The 23,027-nt window shown below is 35.3% G+C and overlaps 1 protein-coding gene across 46 annotated transcripts in view; it reads left to right on the top strand.

Moving 5' to 3' along the window:
- Positions 1–8,916, top strand: part of ESRRG (estrogen related receptor gamma) — a 640,701-nt gene extending 631,785 nt beyond the window's left edge. For all 46 annotated transcript variants that reach the window (XM_063791940.1, XM_063791925.1, XM_063791978.1 and 43 more), the window contains one exon: positions 4,977–8,916. In XM_063791940.1, the coding sequence (XP_063648010.1) occupies positions 4,977–5,221 (245 nt within the window). In that variant the 3' untranslated portion in view covers positions 5,222–8,916. The remainder of the gene's footprint in view (positions 1–4,976) is intronic.
- Positions 8,917–23,027: the final 14,111 nt, after the last annotated feature.

A 23,027-nucleotide genomic window follows, 5' to 3' on the forward strand; every position in this document is an offset into this window, starting at 1 on the left:
TATTAATCACTGGGGGCTGAAAAACAGTGATTTGTAATTTTGTTGTTTTTCTTCTCTTTTTTCATTCAGTAGGTGGGATATGTATAAAGTAATGCTTTCTCTTATCTCTTATTTGGTTACCAGTGTTACAATTTGTTTAGGAAAAGTAGTATAAATGCTTGATTATTTCTCTTTATTTAGCAGCTTTCAGAGTAAATAATTGGTGTCCTATTGAAAAAAATTATAAACACATGTACTCAAACATATTTAATGGATTTCAATCAGTTGCAATTATAATCCTTTTTGAGGCCCAAATTGTCCCATTTTTTTCAGTGGGAACCTCTTCGGGTTGGCTTCTGAAATCTTTTTGAATACCTAGTAGTTCTAGATAATATCCTTTCTATTTGGTGTGACAAAATATTCCATGTTCATTTTAAATATTTTCTGGCTGAAGCCTAGAATCAGATTACAACCTGGGCACTCAAGGTGCCTTCCAGGGTTGGCCATTCTTCCCAGGCCAACATCATCTGCCTACATAAGTATGGAGCTGGGGATGCAGACACACATAGACCTCACTGTGTATTTGTCTGTGTGTGTGTGTGTGTGTGTGTGTGTGTGTGAATTTATGTATATTTTGGGAATACCCTGTCACCTAGTTTTTCTGTAAATGTCCCTGAGTTTTTAGTTTTGTCATATAGTTTCTCTGTTTGTTGTTGTTGTTGTTGTTGTTTATGTGATCATTTGGAGAGGTTAAAAAAATTCTACCATCTCTGTTAACTTAGAGTCCATTTGACATGGCAAACAACCAGTGTTCCTCAGTACCCTAGCCAATTGCTACCCGAAGAACCACTCTGTTAGGTGGCATATATATGGCATATGGAAATTTAAAGATACAAAGTATCTTTTAGAAAATAGACCTTTTTCCACTTCTCTATTCTTTCCATGACATTCTGTTTCATTCATTCAATGATTGGAGAGAGTCCCATTCACCCTTTCCTTACTACCCATCTTTATGTAGGCAGTTCACAAACATCAAAGAAAATCAAGTCCTGCGTTTCACAGAAAAGTTTACACTGACTGTTGGTTTATGTTATATACTAGGCTCAACTCTGAATATACTGTGCCTGTATCTAATATTCAATTCCATACTCAAAATGAGATTTGGCACTCTTGAGAAAGTATTGCCAAGAATGGTCTAAAAGTCCAGAAGAAAGTTCCCAAGCAGGACTTAAGTATTTTGGAGTAGCTATGTCTGTGCACACAATGATTAATGTTTTCTTCTTCTTTTTTTTTTTTTTTTTTTTTTTGAGACGGAGTCTGGCTCTGTCGCCCAGGCTGGAGTGCAGTGGCGTGATCTCAGCTCACTGCCGTCTCCGCCTCCCGGGTTCATGCCTCAGCCTCCCGAGTAGCTGGGACTGCACGCGCCCACCACTACGCCCGGCTAATTTTTTGTATTTTTAGTAGAGACGGGGTTTCACGGTGTTAGCCAGGATGGTCTCGATCTCCTGACCTCGTGATCCGCCTGCCTCGGCCTCCCAAAGTGCTTGGATTACAGGCGTGAGCCACCGCACCTGGCCCACAATGATTAATATTTTCTAACATAGAGAAGGTCAGTATTTTATTCAAGGGAAGATATAAAAATAAAATCTTCTTTTTCAGTGGCTCTGTCTTATTAAATTTGCAGCTGCAAGGATGATGATATTTAGCTATCTTCCCAAAGTGAATGATCTGAACTAGACACATTTTTTTAGGATCTCTTTCACAGAATAAAATATTGGAAGTTTTGATAAAGTTCTATTTTATTATTAGGTGTTAGACTTAATATGTAGGCAATAATATGTGTGTCGTATACACTCTGGTTATCTTTTGAAATATTTATTCTTTTAGAATAGTATTTGCTTGTCTTATTGTCTAATTCAGTAGTAGTTCTTAATCCTGGCTTGGCAGTAGAACTACCTAGATTTTCAGCAATGCTAATGTCCTAGTTCTGGTCTCTTACTTCATAGATCTAGACTTGGGCCCAGTGTCCAAGATTTTTAAGAGCTCGCCATTGTTTTTAATATGTAGCCTAGTCCTGTCTAGTTAGTTCATAAACTTATGATATCCATTAAGTTTAGCTGGTTCCTATTAGCACAAATACTAGGAATATTTCCTTTAAAGCATAGTTAAAAAGAAACCAGCATGAACAATGAAAACAAAATAAATTACATACATTAATGCCAGTTCTATTGAGCCTGGTGTCAACGTGTAAATTTAACCAAAAGAACAAAACAGAGATTAAAACCACAGATCCAGAACTTGAACTAGGATCCCTAATGGAGATTAATATTTTCTTCAGCAGTCTGCCAGCTGAATCATTGTCTAATTAAATAGTTCAAATTTAGTGAGTTTGCATTTAAAGTATTAGCAGATCCGAGAATGGATAAAGCTAAAATGAGTTAGAATCTTTTCTATAAATGGGAAGTTAAATTATCATAGTAATTTGATTAAATCATTTTTAAATCTCTCATGCTAAATCACAGCCTTGAAAGAATAGTTTGAAATCTTAATTGCTGTTTGTGAGCATATCTCTCTGCTATTTTTTCTTGCCTCATTTCCCATGACATCCTATAATATATCTCCTGCTGGGCAAGAGTAGTGGGAAAGGCAAGACTATGGGTAGGGCCGAGGTAACTGTGCAGCTGACTTCAAGCACTTAAAGATATGCCATGTAGAAAAAGGAAATTTATCCTGTATTTTTCTAGTAATTAGAAACAGGACCAAATGTAGAATTTGGAGACAGATTTAGGAAAATTTAAAGAGGAAATTCATAATAATTAGTTTTGCCTCTTATCAAGGAGAATACTCTACATACTTTTCATACGACTGGCAATGTCTTCATTAAGAATGTTGTAAAGAAGACAGCTGATGAAGATAGGAGTTTGAATAGGATGTGTTTAGAGGACAATTCATCCCATTTTTTAAGGGAATGCAAATTTAGTGTTCTACATTCTAGCAGCATTATTGATTTGAAGAATCCTGAATTTAAACCTGTGTCTGACACATATCACCAGTGCCACGTGTCTTCTAGGGTTTGGGGAGGTAAAAGGAGGCCATGTTCACCTGAAATAGGTGCTTAATAAATGGTAAATGTATTATTTTTATTCTGGTGTGTTTTTGGTCTAGTTGGAAAATAGTTATTTCGTTTGTTTTGTCACTGCAGAGTGTAATTCCCATTTTCTCCTTCCATCTATTACTCTGTTTTCATGTAGAGAGCTAATTATTAGGCCCAGGATAAGTTGGGAAAATCCAACTCATCTCTGTTCCCTTATGCACAAGGTCCATATTGCAGTCTTTTGTGTATCTAGAGACTCACCATAGTGTTTCCCCATACCTCCCATTTTTCCTTCAGGTAGCATTTAAGTGCAAAAATAGAGAGAAAGAATATCAGATCATGTTGCCATCATCTCTATGAATGTTTTTCTGTCCCTAACATTACCAACCCCTAGACAACTTTAGAAATTATGTGTGTTTGTTTCTAAGAGACAGCACCATAGGAGGTGGATGAGATTGCCATGCTGAGAGGAACCAGACTGGAGAGAAGCTGGGTAGAAACAATCCACAGGGAAAGGCCAGGCGTATGTTGGGGAGTGACTTGAGTCCCGCTCCAGGGCACCACTATCAATGCTATTTCCCACTTGGAAAAATTCCTTCTTTTTGCTCTGCCAGGCAGAAATTGAGTCTCGAGCAGTAAATACTTATAAGCAACTTTATTCCAGATTATTCAAAAATTTTTTAAAGAGGTGTCATTAAACTACCTAATGTAAATAGTGGTCAGTTCACCAGTGATATGGTGGAATGATTCAAAATGACAATGTAAATGAAAAAAACACTAAACAAAATACGAATAAATTGTTAAGACATGCTACTGGTTATCTATCTTTTAATTAGTTTGCCATATTTCATTTTTATTATATATTTAGCCACTTGATTTTAAATTACATTCCCTCTCTTTTTGTTCATGTGATCTATGTTTGAATTGTATGAAAGATTAGGCTAACTACATATATCTTAGAGCTCAGCATTCTCAGAGAACTAGAATTATTAAACATGAAGAATCCCCCAAAGACTCCATTATGTGTAATTAACAGATAAACTGTCATCAGAATCAATAAAACGTGCTAAATGATTCAAACTTGTATATAATTAAGTGTCTGCTTTAGAGCTGGAGCTGTAACTTTTATTTTTTCCCCACATCTCACGATTCTCACAAGAATAATTTGGCAACCTTGTTAACCCTTTCTTTGCTTGATTGAATTAGATTTTCAAATTATTCATTTAAGGGCAAAGTTCACCTTTGCAAATGTGAAAAATATTTCAGAACTCAGTGATCTGAAGTCACCATTTGTTTTTCATCAGGGAAGTAGACTCTGTAAGGATGCTTTAATCAACTGATACTAGAACATTAAACATCCTAAAAGGATAAATAATTTATTGTGATTTCTGTATAGTGCTAGATTCAATGTAGTCACATGGAGTTCTTAGGATCTTAGTCATCAATTTTTTCCCCTGTTTGGGAAATATTGGCTTTTCCAGGCAAGATCAGAATTTTAAACAACCTTCCCCCACACAGCACTAAGATAATACTTTCAATAGATGGCCTTCCGTGGTTGTTTGTTGAGTGAATGAATATATACCTGGATGAGACAATGAATAAAATAGTCAAGACTGTAATCTGTTAAAAGAAAGCCTTCTCTTGCTCAGCCTGAGAAAGAAAAATACACATTTTAAATCATAGATCTTTTCTAATAATTCCCATCTTCTAAGCTAGTATTAGAAATTATGTAGGGAAATTTGGAAAGAAATAGAGATTGTAGAAATGCACGACTGAACAAATCATAGGTTCAAGCTTAGAGAAGTTCAAAACTAATTAAATTAATAACTAATTTTATAACTCTAGTCTACATAGGTTTGCTATTATTATTATAATTACTCATATCTTTTGCTTCATTGCACAGACTCCATGCACATAGAAGATGTTGAAGCTGTTCAGAAGCTTCAGGATGTCTTACATGAGGCGCTGCAGGATTATGAAGCTGGCCAGCACATGGAAGACCCTCGTCGAGCTGGCAAGATGCTGATGACACTGCCACTCCTGAGGCAGACCTCTACCAAGGCCGTGCAGCATTTCTACAACATCAAACTAGAAGGCAAAGTCCCCATGCACAAACTTTTTTTGGAAATGTTGGAGGCCAAGGTCTGACTAAAAGCTCCCTGGGCCTTCCCATCCTTCATGTTGAAAAAGGGAAAAGAAACCCAAGAGTGATGTCGAAGAAACTTAGAGTTTAGTTAACAACATCAAAAATCAACAGACTGCACTGATAATTTAGCAGCAAGACTATGAAGCAGCTTTCAGATTCCTCCATAGGTTCCTGATGAGTTTCTTTCTACTTTCTCCATCATCTTCTTTCCTCTTTCTTCCCACATTTCTCTTCCTCTTTATTTTTTCTCCTTTTCTTCTTTCACCTCCCTTATTTCTTTGCTTCTTTCATTCCTAGTTCCCATTCTCCTTTATTTTCTTCCCGTCTGCCTGCCTTCTTTCTTTTCTTTGCCTGCTCTCATTCCTCTCTTTTCTCATCCTTCCCCTTTTTTCTAAATTTGAAATAGCTTCAATTTAAAAAAAAAAAAAATCCTCCCTTCCCCCTTTCCTTTCCCTTTCTTTCCTTTTTCCCTTTCCTTTTTCCTTTCCTTTCCTTTCCTCTTGACCTTCTTTCCATCTTTCTTTTTCTTCCTTCTGCTGCTGAACTTTTAAAAGAGGTCTCTAACTGAAGAGAGATGGAAGCCAGCCCTGCCAAAGGATGGAGATCCATAATATGGATGCCAATGAACTTATTGTGAACCATACCGTCCCCAGTGACTAAGGAATCAAAGAGAGAGAACCAACGTTCCTAAAAGTACAGTGCAACATATACGAATTGACTGAGTGCAGTATTAGATTTCATGGGAGCAGCCTCTAATTAGACAACTTAAGCAACGTTGCATCGGCTGCTTCTTATCATTGCTTTTCCATCTAGATCAGTTACAGCCATTTGATTCCTTAATTGTTTTTTCAAGTCTTCCAGGTATTTGTTAGTTTAGCTACTATGTAACTTTTTCAGGGAATAGTTTAAGCTTTATTCATTCATGCAATACTAAAGAGAAATAAGAATACTGCAATTTTGTGCTGGCTTTGAACAATTACGAACAATAATGAAGGACAAATGAATCCTGAAGGAAGATTTTTAAAAATGTTTTGTTTCTTCTTACAAATGGAGATTTTTTTGTACCAGCTTTACCACTTTTCAGCCATTTATTAATATGGGAATTTAACTTACTCAAGCAATAGTTGAAGGGAAGGTGCATATTATCACGGATGCAATTTATGTTGTGTGCCAGTCTGGTCCCAAACATCAATTTCTTAACATGAGCTCCAGTTTACCTAAATGTTCACTGACACAAAGGATGAGATTACACCTACAGTGACTCTGAGTAGTCACATATATAAGCACTGCACATGAGATATAGATCCGTAGAATTGTCAGGAGTGCACCTCTCTACTTGGGAGGTACAATTGCCATATGATTTCTAGCTGCCATGGTGGTTAGGAATGTGATACCGCCTGTTCTGCAAAGTTACAGACCTTGTCTCAGAAGGAGCTGTGAGCCAGTATTCATTTAAGAGGCAATAAGGCAAATGCCAGAATTAAAAAAAAAAAATCATCAAAGACAGAAAATGCCTGACCAAATTCTAAAACCTAATCCATATAAGTTTATTCATTTAGGAATGTTCGTTTAAATTAATCTGCAGTTTTTACCAAGAGCTAAGCCAATATATGTGCTTTTCAACCAGTATTGTCACAGCATGAAAGTCAAGTCAGGTTCCAGACTGTTAAGAGGTGTAATCTAATGAAGAAATCAATTAGATGCCCCGAAATCTACAGTCGCTGAATAACCAATAAACAGTAACCTCCATCAAATGCTATACCAATGGACCAGTGTTAGTAGCTGCTCCCTGTACTATGTGAACAGTCTTATTCTATGTACACAGATGTAATTAAAATTGTAATCCTAACAAACAAAAGAAATGTAGTTCAGCTTTTCAATGTTTCATGTTTGCTGTACTTTTCTGAATTTTATGTTGCATTCAAAGACTGTTGTCTTGTTCTTGTGGTGTTTGGATTCTTGTGGTGTGTGCTTTTAGACACAGGGTAGAATTAGAGACAATATTGGATGTACAATTCCTCAGGAGACTACAGTAGTATATTCTATTCCTTACCAGTAATAAGGTTCTTCCTAATAATAATTAAGAGATTGAAACTCCAAACAAGTATTCATTATGAACAGATACACATCAAAATCATAATAATATTTTCAAAACAAGGAATAATTTCTCTAATGGTTTATTATAGAATACCAATGTATAGCTTAGAAATAAAACTTTGAATATTTCAAGAATATAGATAAGTCTAATTTTTAAATGCTGTATATATGGCTTTCACTCAATCATCTCTCAGATGTTGTTATTAACTCGCTCTGTGTTGTTGCAAAACTTTTTGGTGCAGATTCGTTTCCAAAACTATTGCTACTTTGTGTGCTTTAAACAAAATACCTTGGATTGATGAAACATCAACCCAGTGCTAGGAATACTGTGTATCTATCATTAGCTATATGGGACTATATTGTAGATTGTGGTTTCTCAGTAGAGAAGTGACTGTAGTGTGATTCTAGATAAATCATCATTAGCAATTCATTCAGATGGTCAATAACTTGAAATTTATAGCTGTGATAGGAGTTCAGAAATTGGCACATCCCTTTAAAAATAACAACAGAAAATACAACTCCTGGGAAAAAAGGTGCTGATTCTATAAGATTATTTATATATGTAAGTGTTTAAAAAGATTATTTTCCAGAAAGTTTGTGCAGGGTTTAAGTTGCTACTATTCAACTACACTATATATAAATAAAATATATACAATATATACATTGTTTTCACTGTATCACATTAAAGTACTTGGGCTTCAGAAGTAAGAGCCAACCAACTGAAAACCTGAGATGGAGATATGTTCAAAGAACGAGATACAATTTTTTCGTTTTCAGTTTAAGTAACTCTCAGCATTACAAAAGAGTAAGTATCTCACAAATAGGAAATAAAACTAAAACGTAGATTTAAAAAGAACTGCACGGGCTTTAGGGTAAATGCTCATCTTAAACCTCACTAGAGGGAAGTCTTCTCAAGTTTCAAGCAAGACCATTTACTTAATGTGAAGTTTTGGAAAGCTATAAAGGTGTATGTTTTAGCCATATGATTTTAATTTTAATTTTGCTTCTTTTAGGTTCGTTCTTATTTAAAGCAATATGATTGTGTGACTCCTTGTAGTTACACTCGTGTTTCAATCAGATCAGATTGTTGTATTTATTCCACTATTTTGCATTTAAATGATAACATAAAAGATATAAAAAATTTAAAACTGCTATTTTTCTTATAGAAGAGAAAATGGGTGTTGGTGATTGTATTTTAATTATTTAAGCATCTCTGTTTACCTGCCTAGGAAAACATTTTATGGCAGTCTTATGTGCAAAGATCGTAAAAGGACAAAAAATTTAAACTGCTTATAATAATCCAGGAGTTGCATTATAGCCAGTAGTAAAAATAATAATAATAATAATAAAACCATGTCTATAGCTGTAGATGGGCTTCACATCTGTAAAGCAATCAATTGTATATTTTTGTGATGTGTACCATACTGTGTGCTCCAGCAAATGTCCATTTGTGTAAATGTATTTATTTTATATTGTATATATTGTTAAATGCAAAAAGGAGATATGATTCTGTAACTCCAATCAGTTCAGATGTGTAACTCAAATTATTATGCCTTTCAGGATGACGGTAGAGCAATATTAAACAAGCTTCCACTTTTGACTGCTCTTTTGTATTGTGTTTCTTTTTTTTCCCCCGCTAAAGAACCAAATTGATAAACACTGCCCTTTGTTGCTTCCATTCAAAGAGTATCTCTGAGTACCTGTTCCCTAAAAATAAAGTCGGAGTTTAAATAAGTGCTATATAAAGGCTTGTCAGAATGAATTCTAGGGTGCCAAGAGACATTTTGCATATTTAAGAGTATGCAAAGTGTCTCATGGCACATTAGAATTCATTCTGACAAACCTTTATATAGCTCTTATTTAATCTTAAAGCATCTCCACATCATCCTGCATTACTCAAAATCATCGCCTCTATGTCAATGTCATAACAGAAAACTCTCCCCCTATTTTAAGATCATATTAAAACCTGCTAGAGATACCCATTATTTCCCTCTATCAACAATTAAATCATGCGCTTGCTCCGAGCTCTTTGGCAAGCTGCAGGCTGTGTGGAGCAGCAGTAGAGCTGCTGCCCAGATTTCCTGAATGAGAAGTCAACAAGCAGAGCTTAGAGATCCGTGTGAATTAGGAGGGGGAGCTGTCTTCGAATTCAAGAGGGTTAAACAGCACTGCTGACAGCAAATGGCCTCCTCTTGCCTTTTACACTCAGAGAGGTTACAGCCCTTGCTGCTCAGGGTCAAGTTGTAGCTTCCACTGGACCCTCCTGGAGCCATCACCGAAGTGCTAATATGTGCTTTCTTGGCTTCTCTGCCTATCTTGAGGGTGTTTTGTCATTGTGTTTGCCCACCGTATTTCTCACCTTTCAGAGGTGGTTGGTTCTCTGGAGAAGCAAGCTGATGACACAAAGGCCACTAAACTGAATTGGTTTTAGGGGCACGAGATTACCTAAATGACTAAGATGCACTACTGAACAAGATAGCTCAGTATTGTCTTTTTTATATTTTAATGTCCTTTGAGTGGCAACAGTTCAACATAAAATCTGACATGTTTTACTTTTGATATTTTTTAAGTGCTTGGATGGGACTGAAACAACGCAAGATACAAACCTAAAAGGAAAAATCATGTCTGTAATCTTCTAAAGAGGTCTTCATTTTAAAATATGTTAGGCATAAACACACACACACACACACACACACATACACACACACTTTAAAGAATTCCTGTTAGAACTGTCTTGCTGTTTTTATAACTTAAAATTCTTACAGGACAACTTTTCTGGTACTGACATATTTATCCTGGTTGCCATAGGTGTAAAAGAAAATGAAGTAGGATTTTGACATTTCAGCATGTTGTGTTTCTCAATACATAAACAACAAGTACCTCTGACAAATGCATTATCTTTTTAAGGGATCACTTTTATTTTCACCAGTTGTTTATAAGTGGTTTATTTTTAAGCCAGTGGTCCCCAAATTTGTCTGCATATTGAAATCACCTGGGGAGTGTCAAAATTCCTGATCCTCATGTCTCACCCACAGAGATTGTGGTTTCATTGATCCAAGATGTGTCCTGGGTTTTGGAATGCTTACAAAAGATCTCCAGGTGATTCCAACATGAAGACAAGATGGAGAAACACTTGCTTAAAATTTTTATACTTTTCTCAAATAAACCAAAAATAATGAACTTTTTAATATTGGTTCTAAATTTTTATTAGTGTTTCTTTTTAATAACAAGATGAAAGTACTTAACCTTTTGTTTCCTTACCAAACCAATGAAATGCACTTTGTTTTGACCTCCACAAAACATATGAAAAATACATTTTATTTGATGACTGCCAAGCCACATCTTCCTGTTATATCTCCATATAAAGATGGAGATGGATAGCTACTCAAAAACTTGTTTGCAGAATGTCTCACAACTTCCCCCCACCCCCCACTGCTTTTTAAATCCTACTCATTTGACCCATTAATGTGCTTTAGAATTAATGTAGGTGGGATCCAAAAAACCTGTCTTTCCCTATTGACAAACAAAAGAGCAACAAAGTTAGAAAATTTTCATTTCTTGGAAGGACTTCTCTTACCTATATTTTTCAAGTTGTTGATTTAGGTGAGAGGTAGGAACGAGATAGAATGCTTCATCCTGGGGCCTCTGCAAAAAACTTTAGGTGCGCTTTGCTTATTATAAAATTTAATTTGTGATTAACTTGTGAAAGAAAAGAGAGCTATGCTTAAGGCTTTTGTTTCATCCACAATGGTTTACATCCTGAATGGATAGCACCATAGACTAATAGATGAGAAAGTGTTGAAGTCAGTGCATCTGGCCTTTCGAATCTCTAAATCTAGCTTCTCATGCCCCCTGGTAGTGTGGAAAAAAACAAAATGAAACAAGTAGCAGTAGATGGATTGTGTACTGCATCTTATTGTGAAACAAATAGAAAAGAAAGGAATTTCAAAATATAATCCCGCTTTCCCAGGAGTATTTGTCTTGTTCTTCATGAAGTTAAAGGTCTGAAATAATGTGACCATCAGGGGCTCAATGTTGCATATCCATGCCAGTTGGTCCAAGGGCTTGTTATGATGGTAATGACCTACTGAAACGTGAGCTTGGATTGCACAATACAATCGCTACCAGCTCACCCGCTGGGAGAAATATTTTATTATTGTCAAATATCCTCCATAGAGATTTGTTTTGCCTGTTTCTGTTTAAATTAAATTCAAAGCAGAACTGCATTACTATTGCTCTGGAGTATATTTCTGATAAACAACTAGTCTCAAAATTTAGGATTCCTGGCTAGTTCAAATTTGTTTATTAGCAGAAAAATTACAATAGGTGACACCATAGCTGCAGGAATATTATGATTGCAGCAACACAAGAGATTTACATACTGAGTCTGTGGCCTAAAAGCAAGAACTCCCTTTTTCATTACAGATACCAGCCAGATTAATAATTAACCATTTCATCTATTGTACAATCTTAAAAAAGTACCAATATAATCATGTATTGCCATAACATATCACAGAATTTTAAACATGAGAAACTTTGCTCCAAGTAAGAAGTGTTTTTTTGATTTAAGATCATAAACCAAAAGTGTATATGTGTGTACATTAAAAAAAGAAACAAAGTAGACATAGCAGAGCCCATGAATGAAAATGCCCTTTAAGCATAATATATATTTAACAGTATTATTTTTTTAAAGAACTGAAAAGAGGCTGGGCACAGTGGCCCATGCCTGTAATCCTGGCACTTTGGGAGGCAGAGGTGGGAGGATTGTTTGACCCCAGAAGTTTAAGACTAGCCTGGACAGCATAGTGAGACCCCATCCCCTAAGAAACTAAATTTAAAAACAAAAGAATTTAAAACAATGTCTTAGGGTATATGGGATTATTTGGATAATTTTGCCAGAAGTCCTATATCACAACTTTGATGAACGATTCTGAAACAGTGAAGCTTTAGACTACAAATTTTGTTACATGCAATCAAATGAGAAATGGACTTTACTGTGAGAAAAAAAAAGTGTTTAGCATTGTGAAAATAATAGCAGTCTGTGTGTTTCGCAATGTGGTGAACTTTGGAGCGCTGATTTTAGGTAATGCAAACAAACTTTTGGGAGGGGTCGCTAAAAGGGCCTAACAGGAAAACATTTCAGACTAGCGGGAGCATTAAATCACACTATTCACACTCCAATTCAATCTGCCATTCTCAGTCGAATTTCACAGTTTTATTGGGAAGTGAAGAACTGTCTGCTATTTTAAAAAGCACATAGAAAGCTAAAGTCATAAGAGCAATTTCCAAAGTGAAGTCTATAGCCATACAAGTGTTAACTTTTTCCCTTAAAATATGGGATTTTATATCATTATGAATGAAGAATACTAGCAATTAATATTAAACACTATTTTGCAGGTATTTTTGTAATAATCTCTCAGAGATTCTTTATATCCACTAGACTTTTATTTTGCCTGGGTCTTCCTTTTGAAATAAAAATGAATTGGCCATCCCTAATGTACCAAATTTGTTCATGCTTATAAATCAAAAGAAGATTTGTAGCCTATATTTTTAACTGTACATATAGAAAAAAAGCCACTTTCTCCTCAGAAATAAGTAAGTAGTTCAGAGTAATTCTTGTGCTGGTTATTAAGTAAATAGATGTTTAATATGAGTATGGTTTTACACACAAGGAATTATTTGACACAGGACTTACTTGTTTGGGTTTAATAAGATTTGCTGGTGCTCAAATATACTGTGGAAAGTGATGAGAAACAGTACGCCATACTGGTTACATGCATAAACTGAGTTTTTAATGTATAGGGTCAAAGCCAACTCTGCCACTAACTAGCTATGTGATGTTATTCCTAGTTAAGTATATTCTGCTTAGATAAATGGGGATAAATATACTATCGAAGGGTTGTTATTACGATTAAATTAGATAATTTAGGGAAATACTTTGTTTCATTTTTAAAAGTTCGATATGTTGAAAATGTAATTTCTTTCTTCCTATTTATGTCTTTTCCAAGAGTGGCTACATGATACTCCAGGATAATGTAATTTAAACTGGGAGAAAAGCCTTCAGGGCAGGGGAAAAATGCAGGTGTTTGGGATGCAGATGCATAGGAGGCTGCTTTGGGGAGCTTCTCTTGAGTGGGAATTAAAGTAGTATAGAATCAGGGTTGACCTGATGCACAATGCAGGTCCAGCCAGAAACCAATCGTGGGCCTAACTGTGTGCTGGACACTATGCTGAGTTCTTTAAATACATTATACAATTTAATATTCCCAATTTCTTTATGAGGGAAATAACATTAATATCTTCATTTTATAGATGAAGAAAAGGAGTCTCAGAGAAGTTAAATAACTTGCTCAAGGACCAAATAATTAGTGCACGAGTCAGCTAAATTTGAATGCAGCTTGTCTAGTTCCTGAACCTAATATCTTAAAACACTAACCCTATGTTTAGCAGTTTCTTGGAACTGAATGATAGTACTTTTTAAAAAATTGTTGAATAGGTAGAATACAGAGTGAATTAATTCTGTTGCTTAGATCAAGAAATACTATCTCATTCCCTCATGTCTCTTTCATTCTGCAATGTCTCCTTGTGAGTCCTTGAAAAACATATAATGTTGGTTTGTGTAAGACTTTTAATATACAGAAATGGTGCTGTGTTGACTATCTTATTCTGTTTTTTATTTTTTACTCTACACTAGATTTTAAGACTTATCTGTGTTTTAGGAGGAAATCTGCCACATAGTAAGCCATTGAAGGCATATATCATATTTTATCTATTCCCCTTGTGATGAACAATAAGTTTGCTTTCAAAGCCTTAATACAATATGCAATGTTACAATGAACATCTTTGGATGCTTTTCCTTATGGACCAATGTAATTGTTTTTCTGAAATATATGTCCAGACGTGGGGTTACTAGGTCATTGACCATTTCTATATTTATTTTCAGTACAGAAATTATCCTATAGAATTAGATTAGTTTGAACTCCCACTAGTGGTATGTTTATTTCATTTCCCCTCAGCAGCATGTACATTTTATGTGGTTATTAAACTTTTTCTAATCTCATTATTTTAAAAATACTGTATTTTTGGTTAGATTTATATTTCTCTGAGCTTCTTTTCTTGTTTTTTGTACCTACTCTGTCTCTCCTTTCTGTGAATTTTGTATTTATACACTTTGCTTTTTTTTATATTGGGGTTTTTTTTGTTCATTTGCAGGAGTTCTTTGTATATTCTACGTATTGATCCCTGTCACTTTCAGTTTTTGCAATGTCTTCTCCTAGTCTGTCATGCATCTCATAACACTGACCTTTGCCTTTGTTGACTAGAAATTATTAACTTCAATAAAGTCAAATTCATCAATTTCATCCTATGGCTTCAGAGTTTAAAATATATTCTTTCCTTTTTATGCAATTATTTTTATAATTTAAGTGTCACATTTTGGTCTTATTTAATCTAATTTGAATGTTTTTAATGTATATAAGATTCTATTTATATCCAAATCTCTTTTATCCACATCGATTTGTGATGTCACTTTGATATCATACAAAACTACCCTAGGTAAAGAAGTTTATTTTGTTTTTTTTTTATTCTGTTCTTTGGACAATTTATATGTTACTGCCATAATACCATATTATTTTATTACCATAGTGTTATAATTCATCTAAATATCTGATAGAGTGTATCCTGCACCCATGCCCACAAAACATAAGACAACACACTTTGTCTTATGTTTCAAATTCCTAGTTACTTGGGAAATTTTATTCTTCCGCTTGAAATTCAAAATCTTATTTTGAATTCTAAAACTGATCCTTCTATAAATATTATTAGATTTTTTAATGTAGAAATTAATTTGGAGAAAATTAACATTTTTGTGATTCAAATTCAATGAATGTTTATCTCCCCATTTATTCTCATATATTTAATTTCTTTAATAGAGATATTTTTAAATTGTATCATCATAAAGTCTTTCTTTAACCAATTCCTAGATACTTCATAAATTTGTAGCTTTTGCAAATTACAAGTTATTTTATATGTTAGTGCATTGTTTTGTTGTGTTTTTGAACAGAGAAATGCTATTTCATTTTGTATATTGATCTTGTACTTAGAAACTTTGTTGAATTTCCTTATAATCATTTGTTTATAGTCCTGGATTTTCTAAGTAAATAATCTATATTCCCTCTAATTCAGCTTGCAAACTGACCAGTTTACTTCTGAGTGTATCTCTTTCTCCATATTATAAATCCATTTATCTTATTATAGGCAGTTAGAGCAATCAACTCATGCATTTATCATTTTGACTATAAGCCATCTTTCCCAAGTCCATAAATGTGTTAGATTCATTTTTTTATTCCATGTTACTGCAGCCAAAACTGTTACAAATGAGTTGCTAGAATGTAGCATAGATTGCCTTCCCCACCCCCTCCCCCACCTTCGATAACATTCTTTTTCAGCTCTCCATAGATGTGTCCCCTGCTGCCTTTGTCCCAAACCTACTTCCAGATATTTTGATTTTATGTTATGGCAGCAACTCAACTTCTGATTTTTCTATCAGTCAGTTTTCGCTGCATAACAACCACAAGATCTCAGTGAGTTATAAAAATAAAGCACTTAATTCTTTGAGGTGGTTGTTATGGCTAGACAGGGCTTGACTGAGTGTCTCTGCTTCACCCTGCAGGTCTGGATGGCTGAGGTCTTCTCCACTTATCTCTCTCTGGGGTCCAGACTGCTGAGGTGGCAGCTACTCAGAAGACAGTTTTATCAGGATGATTGCAGAGGTACAAGAAAGCAAGTCTCAAGGCATAAATACATTTCAAGCCCATTGCTTGTCTCTTGTCTACCCACCTGCCATTGGCCAAAGTCAGTCGTGTAGCCAAGTCCAAAGCAGTTTTGTGGGATGAACTGCACATTTACATGGCAGATATACAGGAAAGTAAGTAAATAGAAACAATAATTCAATATATCACAATTGCTTTGATAATTTCTATTCAATTTCCATTTTTTAAATGAATGTGTTCAAAGCTATACATTTCCCTTTAGATACTGCTTTAGCAGTAGTCCACGAAATTTGACGTTCAGTGCTTTTGCTGGCATTTAGTTCTAAGGATTCCACAATATTTCTTATGATGTTCTCTTTAATTGAGGACTTTTTAGCAACTTGATGTATGTGTATATGTGTATATTCTCAGAGATGTATTTTAAAATATTTGTTATTAATGATGTAAAATTACATGTTGTTTATTTTCAGACAATGTAGCCTGTATGTGGTTGAGTCATGTAATTTTTTAAACATTTCCTTTGTGGTTGAGTGTCTACCCAATTTTTGAGAAAGTTCCACTTGACCTTAAAAAACGTGAATATTCTGAGTGGTAGGTGAAGCACCTACTTTTAACACATTGTTAATGTTATTTAAATATTTCCCAACTGCTTACTTTTTGTCCAGTTGCTATTAGTTTCTAAGAGAAATGTCTCAATCTCTAATTACAACTATTGATTTATTTCTGTCAGTTGATGCTTTGCGTATTTGGGGGTTGTGTTATCAATGACATGTTTGATCATTGTCATCGTGACATTTTAATATATCATTGTCTTTAAGAGTACATAATATCCCCTTTAAAACATTTTTAAACATAGCAAAGTGCATAAAACATAGACATTTGTTAATGAATTCTCATAAAGTTAACACTCATGACAGCATCATCCAAGTCAATAACTGAAACATTGTAAGCTTCAAAAGCATATCTATTCCCCTTCCGCAAAACAAAGGTAATTGTGACCCATTTTTCCTTCTAAATACACATCCAAAACATCATAGTAGAAGTTTGTCTGCTTTTGACACCTCTATAATTTGAAATATACAGTGTATAATATTTTGAGACTGGCTTATTTAAATCAATATTACTTTTGAGAAATTCACCCATGTTGTGCTGTGCAGTCATTTGCTTATCTCCATTGCTGTATTCTACTGTTTGTTTCACCAAATGATGGAATTTGGTTTGTATAGAATTTTTGCTCTTACAAATAATGCTTCCGTGAATTTACTTGTTCACACATAGCACATGGCTGAAAGTTACATGCATTTGTTAATACATTCCTAAGAGTAGTATTGCTGTGTCATAAGGTCTATATAGCTTTCAACTTCAGCAGATAATCCTAAACTGTTTTCTGAAGTGGTTGTACCAATATACTTTTCTAACAAGAGTGTGGGAGAGTTTTTTAAAAGTTTGAACTTTATTGCATATTTTAAATTTTTAATTATTCTGATGACTGTGTAGTGGTATTTCATAAAAGTGTTCATTTTCATTTTCCTGAGGACTAATAATATTGAACACTCTTTTATACATGTATTAGCCATTTGGGTATCTTTTTTATGAAGTTTCTGTGTAAGTAAATAATTGCCCTTTCAAATTTCTGGTGGTCTGTACTTACTGATTTGTAGATGTTTTTAATTTATTCTGGGTATGATCCAGTTATAAGAAAATAACTTCTGTAACTCTGTCTTGAATTTTTACTCTCTTAATGGTCTCTTTTAATGAAGTTCTTAATTTTAACATGATCCAGGTTATCAGTCATTTTCTCTGTAGTTTGTGCTTTAATTCTGTTTGAGAAATACTTTCCTTCTTTGAGGTTAAAAATACTGTCAAGGCTGGGCAGTGGCTCCGCCTGTTATCCCAGCACTTTGGGAGGCCAAGGTGGGTGGATCACGAGGTCAGACGATTGAGACCCTCCTGGCCAACATGGTGAAACCCCACCTCTACTAAAAATACAAATTTAGCCAGATGTGGTGGCACATGCCCATAGTCCCAGCTATTTGGAAGGCTGAAGCAGGGGAGTCACTTGAACCCAGGAGGCAGAGGTTGCATTGAGCCCAGATGGCGGCACTGCACTCCGGCATGGTTACAGAGGGAGACTCCGTCCCCAAAAAAACCAAACAAACAAAAAACTGTAAATCATTATTTTCTAAAGGTTTCATTGTTTTACTTTTCTCTTTTAAAAATTCAAATAAGCTGTAATTCACTCTTGCGTGTGATATAAAATGGAGGTTAAGTATTATATCTCTTTGTTTTTCTATACAGACATCCAGTTGTCTAAAACACCCTTTGTTGAAAAGACTGACCTTTCTCTGCAGCTTGAAAGTGTTGCCTTTGCAATAAATGGGTCTTTTTCTGGCTCTCCTTTTCTGTTCTATTCGTTCAACAATCTTTGCATCAATGCTACACATTCTTAACTACTTCCTAAAATACTTATAAGGCTTGATATCTGACAGAGCAGTTGCACTTTACTGTTGTCTTTCCCCTAAGTATCTTGGCTTTAGCATTTCTATATAAAATATAGAATCCTCTTGTCAATTACACACACACACACACACAGACACACACCTGTTAATATTTTAATTAAGAGAGCATTGATTCCATAGCTCAATGTGTAGATTTACATCTATGTTACATTGAGACTTCCTATTAATGGGCATGTTATCTCCCACACTTTATTTAGGTCTTCTTGAAATTTTTGATGCTTTTATAAAATAGCATCTTAAAATTTTGAGTTTTTACAACATACCATAAATATAAATAATTTGCTGCTATTGTAAAGGGAAACTATCTTTAGCTAATTTTAAATTTTTCATGTTCTGCTTTTTGCTGATATATAGAATTAAAATTGATTTTATATACTGATTTTGCATCCACCAACTTGGATAAACTTGCCTGTTAATTCTAATAATTTATCTGTGGGTTCTTTGGAAATTTTTTACACACACAAACATATTATTCACACATAATTATTGCTTTATTTCTTCCTTCTCAACTCTTTAACTTTTGGTTCTTATTTTTGTATTATTGCACTGGTAAAGACCACTAGCTCATGTTGAAAAGAAGTGGTGACAAGGATGGGCATGGTGGCTCACTCCTGTAATCCCAGCACTTTGGGAGGCCGAGACAGGTGGATAATGAGGTCAAGAGATCGAGACCATCCTGGCCAACATAGTGAAACCCCATCTCTACTAAAACTACCAAAATTAGCTGGGTGTGGTGGCAAGTGCCTGTAGTCCCAGCTACTTGGGAGGCTGAGGCAGGAGAATCGTTTGAACCCATGAGGTGGAGGTTGCAGTGAGCCGAGATTGCGCCATTTCACTCCAGCCTGACGACAGAGTGAGACTCCATCTCAAAAAAAAAAAAAGTGGTGACAAGAGGTAACTTTGCCTTATTTTCTACCCAAAAGAAAATGCTTTTAGTTTTTACCACTACATTTGATATAAAGTTCCTTATACACATCATTTAATAGACTAAGGATTTTCTCTTATTTTCCACTGATTTCTAAGAATTTTTGTATTGGCATGGACTTTCAATTTTGTGTTGTTGTTGTTGAGACAGAGTTTCACTCTTGTAGCCCAGGCTGGAGTGCAGTGGCACCATCTCGGCTCATTGCAACCTCCTCCTCCCAGGATCAAGTGATTCTCTTGCCTCAGCCTCCTGAGAAGCAGGGATTACAGGTGCCACCACCACGCGCAGCTAATTTTTGTATTTTTAGTAGAGACAGGGTTTCACCATGTTGGCCAGGCTGGTCTTGAACTCCTGACCTCAGGTGATCCGCCTGCCTCAGCCTTCCAATGTGCTGGGATTATAGGCGTGAGTGACCGCACCCAGCCAGACTTTGAATTTTATTAAAAATAGTTTTCTTGCATCTATTGAGCTATTCTCTTATTTTTCTTCTTTAATCTGGTAATGTGACAACTTACTTTGATTGCTATTTTAAAGTAGAATTGATTTTGCATTCTTAAAAAAAAATCTAATTTTAACATGGTGTATTAATCTCTTTATATATTGCTGGATTTGGCTTGCTTTTTATTTTATAAAAGATTTTTTCTATCTCTGTTTATAGAAAAGAAAATACTACAATTTTCTCTTTTTATAAGATGATTTCAGGCTTTGATATTTGTAAAGTTTTTACAAAACAATTTGGGAGAGCAGTATCTCTAACTTTTTTCTTTGAATCAATTCATAGGAGATGGTGTTCTTTGGTAAATGTGTGGTAAAATTTGTCAGGGAACTGGTGTGGGCTTGATATTTTCTCTAGATAAAGATACTGATTTAATATTATATTTTTGAAACAATTATAACACAATTCAAATTGTGCATCTCTTGATTTTTTTAACCAAACAAGCCAATTAAAATATGCATTACCTCACATACTTATCTGTGTGTGTGGTGAGAATCCTTAAAGTCTATTCTCGTAGCAGTTTTCTTTCTTTCTTTTTTTTTTGATTATACTTTAAGTTTTACGGTACATGTGCACATTGTGCAGGTTAGTTACATATGTATGCATGTGCCATGTTGGTGCGCTGCACCCACTAACTCGTCATCTAGCATTAGGTATATCTCCCGATGCTATTCCTCCCCCCTCCCCCCACCCCACAACAGTCCCCAGAGTGTGATATTCCCCTTCCTGTGTCCATGTGATCTCATTGTTCAATTCCCACCTATGAGTGAGAAGATGCAGTGTTTGGTTTTGTGTTCTTGTGATAGTTTACTGAGAATGATGATTTCCAATTTCATCCATGTTCCTACAAAGGACATGAACTCATCATTTTTTATGGCTGCATAGTATTCCGTTGTGTATATGTGCCACATTTTCTTAATCCAGTCTATCATTGTTGGACATTTGGGTTGGTTCCAAGTCTTTGCTATTGTGAATAATGCCGCAATAAACATACGTGTGCATGTGTCTTTATAGCAGCATGATTTATAGTCCTTTGGGTATATACCCAGTAATGGGATGGCTGGGTCAAATGGTATTTCCAGTTCTAGATCCCTGAGGAATCGCCACACTGACTTCCACAATGGTTGAACTACTTTACAGTCCCACCAACAGTGTAAAAGTGTTCCTATTTCTCCACATCCTCTCCAGCACCTGTTGTTTCCTGACTTTTTAATGATTGCCATTCTAACTGGTGTGAGATGGTATCTCATTGTGGTTTTGATTTCCATTTCTCTGATGGCCAGTGATGATGAGCATTTTTTCATCATCTGTGTCTGTTCATGTCCTTTGCCCACTTTTTGATGGGGTTGTTTGTTTTTTTCTTGTAAATTTGTTTGAGTTCATTGTAGATTCTGGATATTAGTCCTTTGTCAGATGAGTAGGTTGCAAAAATTTTCTCCCATTTTGTAGGTTGCCTGTTCACTCATGGTAGTTTCTTTTGCTGTGCAGAAGCTCTTTAGTTTAATTAGATCCCATTTGTCAATTTTGGCTTTTGTTGCCATTGCTTTTGGTGTTTTAGACATGAAGTCCTTGCCCATGCCTATGTCCTGAATGGTAATGCCTAGGTTTTCTTCTAGGGTTTTTATGGTTTTAGGTTTAACGTTTAAGTCTTTAATCCATCTTGAATTGGTTTTTGTATAAGGTGTAAGGAAGGGATCCAGTTTCAGCTTTCTACATATGGCTAGCCAGTTTTCCCAGCACCATTTATTAAATAGGGAATCCTTTCCCCATTGCTTGTTTTTCTCAGGTTTGTCAAAGATCAGATAGTTGTAGATATGCGGCGTTATTTCTGAGGGCTCTGTTCTGTTCCATTGATCTATATCTCTGTTTTGTTACCAGTACCATGCTGTTTTGGTTACTGTAGCCTTGTAGTATAGTTTGAAGTCAGGTAGTGTGATGCCTCCAGCTTTGTTCTTTTGGCTTAGGATTGACTTGGCGATGCGGGCTCTTTTTTGGTTCCATATGAACTTTAAAGTAGTTTTTTCCAATTCTGTGAAGAAAGTCATTGGTAGCTTGATGGGGATGGCATTGAATCTGTAAATTACCTTGGGCAGTATGGCCATTTTCATGATATTGATTCTTCCTACCCATGAGCATGGAATGTTCTTCCATTTGTTTGTATCCTCTTTTATTTCCTTGAGCAGTGGTTTGTAGTTCTCCTTGAAGAGGTCCTTCACATCCCTTGTAAGTTGGATTCCTAGGTATTTTATTCTCTTTGAAGCAATTGTGAATGGGAGTTCACTCATGATTTGGCTCTCTGTTTGTCTGTTGTTGGTGTATAAGAATGCTTGTGATTTTTGTACATTGATTTTGTATCCTGAGACTTTGCTGAAGTTGCGCTTATCAGCTTAAGGAGATTTTGGGCTGAGATAATGGGGTTTTCTAGATATACAATCATGTCATCTGCAAACAGGGACAATTTGACTTCCTCTTTTCCTAATTGAATACCCTTTATTTCCTTCTCCTGCCTAATTGCCCTGGCCAGAACTTCCAACACTATGTTGAATAGGAGTGGTGAGAGAGGGCATCCCTGTCTTGTGCCAGTTTTCAAAGGGAATGCTTCCAGTTTTTGCCCATTCAGTATGATATTGGCTGTGGGTTTGTCATAGATAGCTCTTATTATTTTGAGATATGTCCCATCAATACCTAATTTATTGAGAGTTTTTAGTATGAAGTGTTGTTGAATTTTGTCAAAGGCTTTTTCTGCATCTATTGAGATAATCATGTGGTTTTTGCCTTTGGCTCTGTTTATATGCTGGATTACATTTATTGATTTGTGTATATTGAACCAGCCTTGCATCCCAGGGATGAAACCTACTTGATCATGGTGGATAAGCTTTTTGATGTGCTGCTGGATTCGTTTTGCCGGTATTTTATTGAGGATTTTTGCATCAATGTTCATCAAGGATATTGGTCTAAAATTCTCTTTTTTTGTTGTGTCTCTGCCTGGCTTTGGTATCA

Source organism: Pan troglodytes, chromosome 1 (assembly GCF_028858775.2).
Source record: "Pan troglodytes isolate AG18354 chromosome 1, NHGRI_mPanTro3-v2.0_pri, whole genome shotgun sequence".
Classification (NCBI taxonomy): domain Eukaryota; kingdom Metazoa; phylum Chordata; class Mammalia; order Primates; family Hominidae; genus Pan; species Pan troglodytes.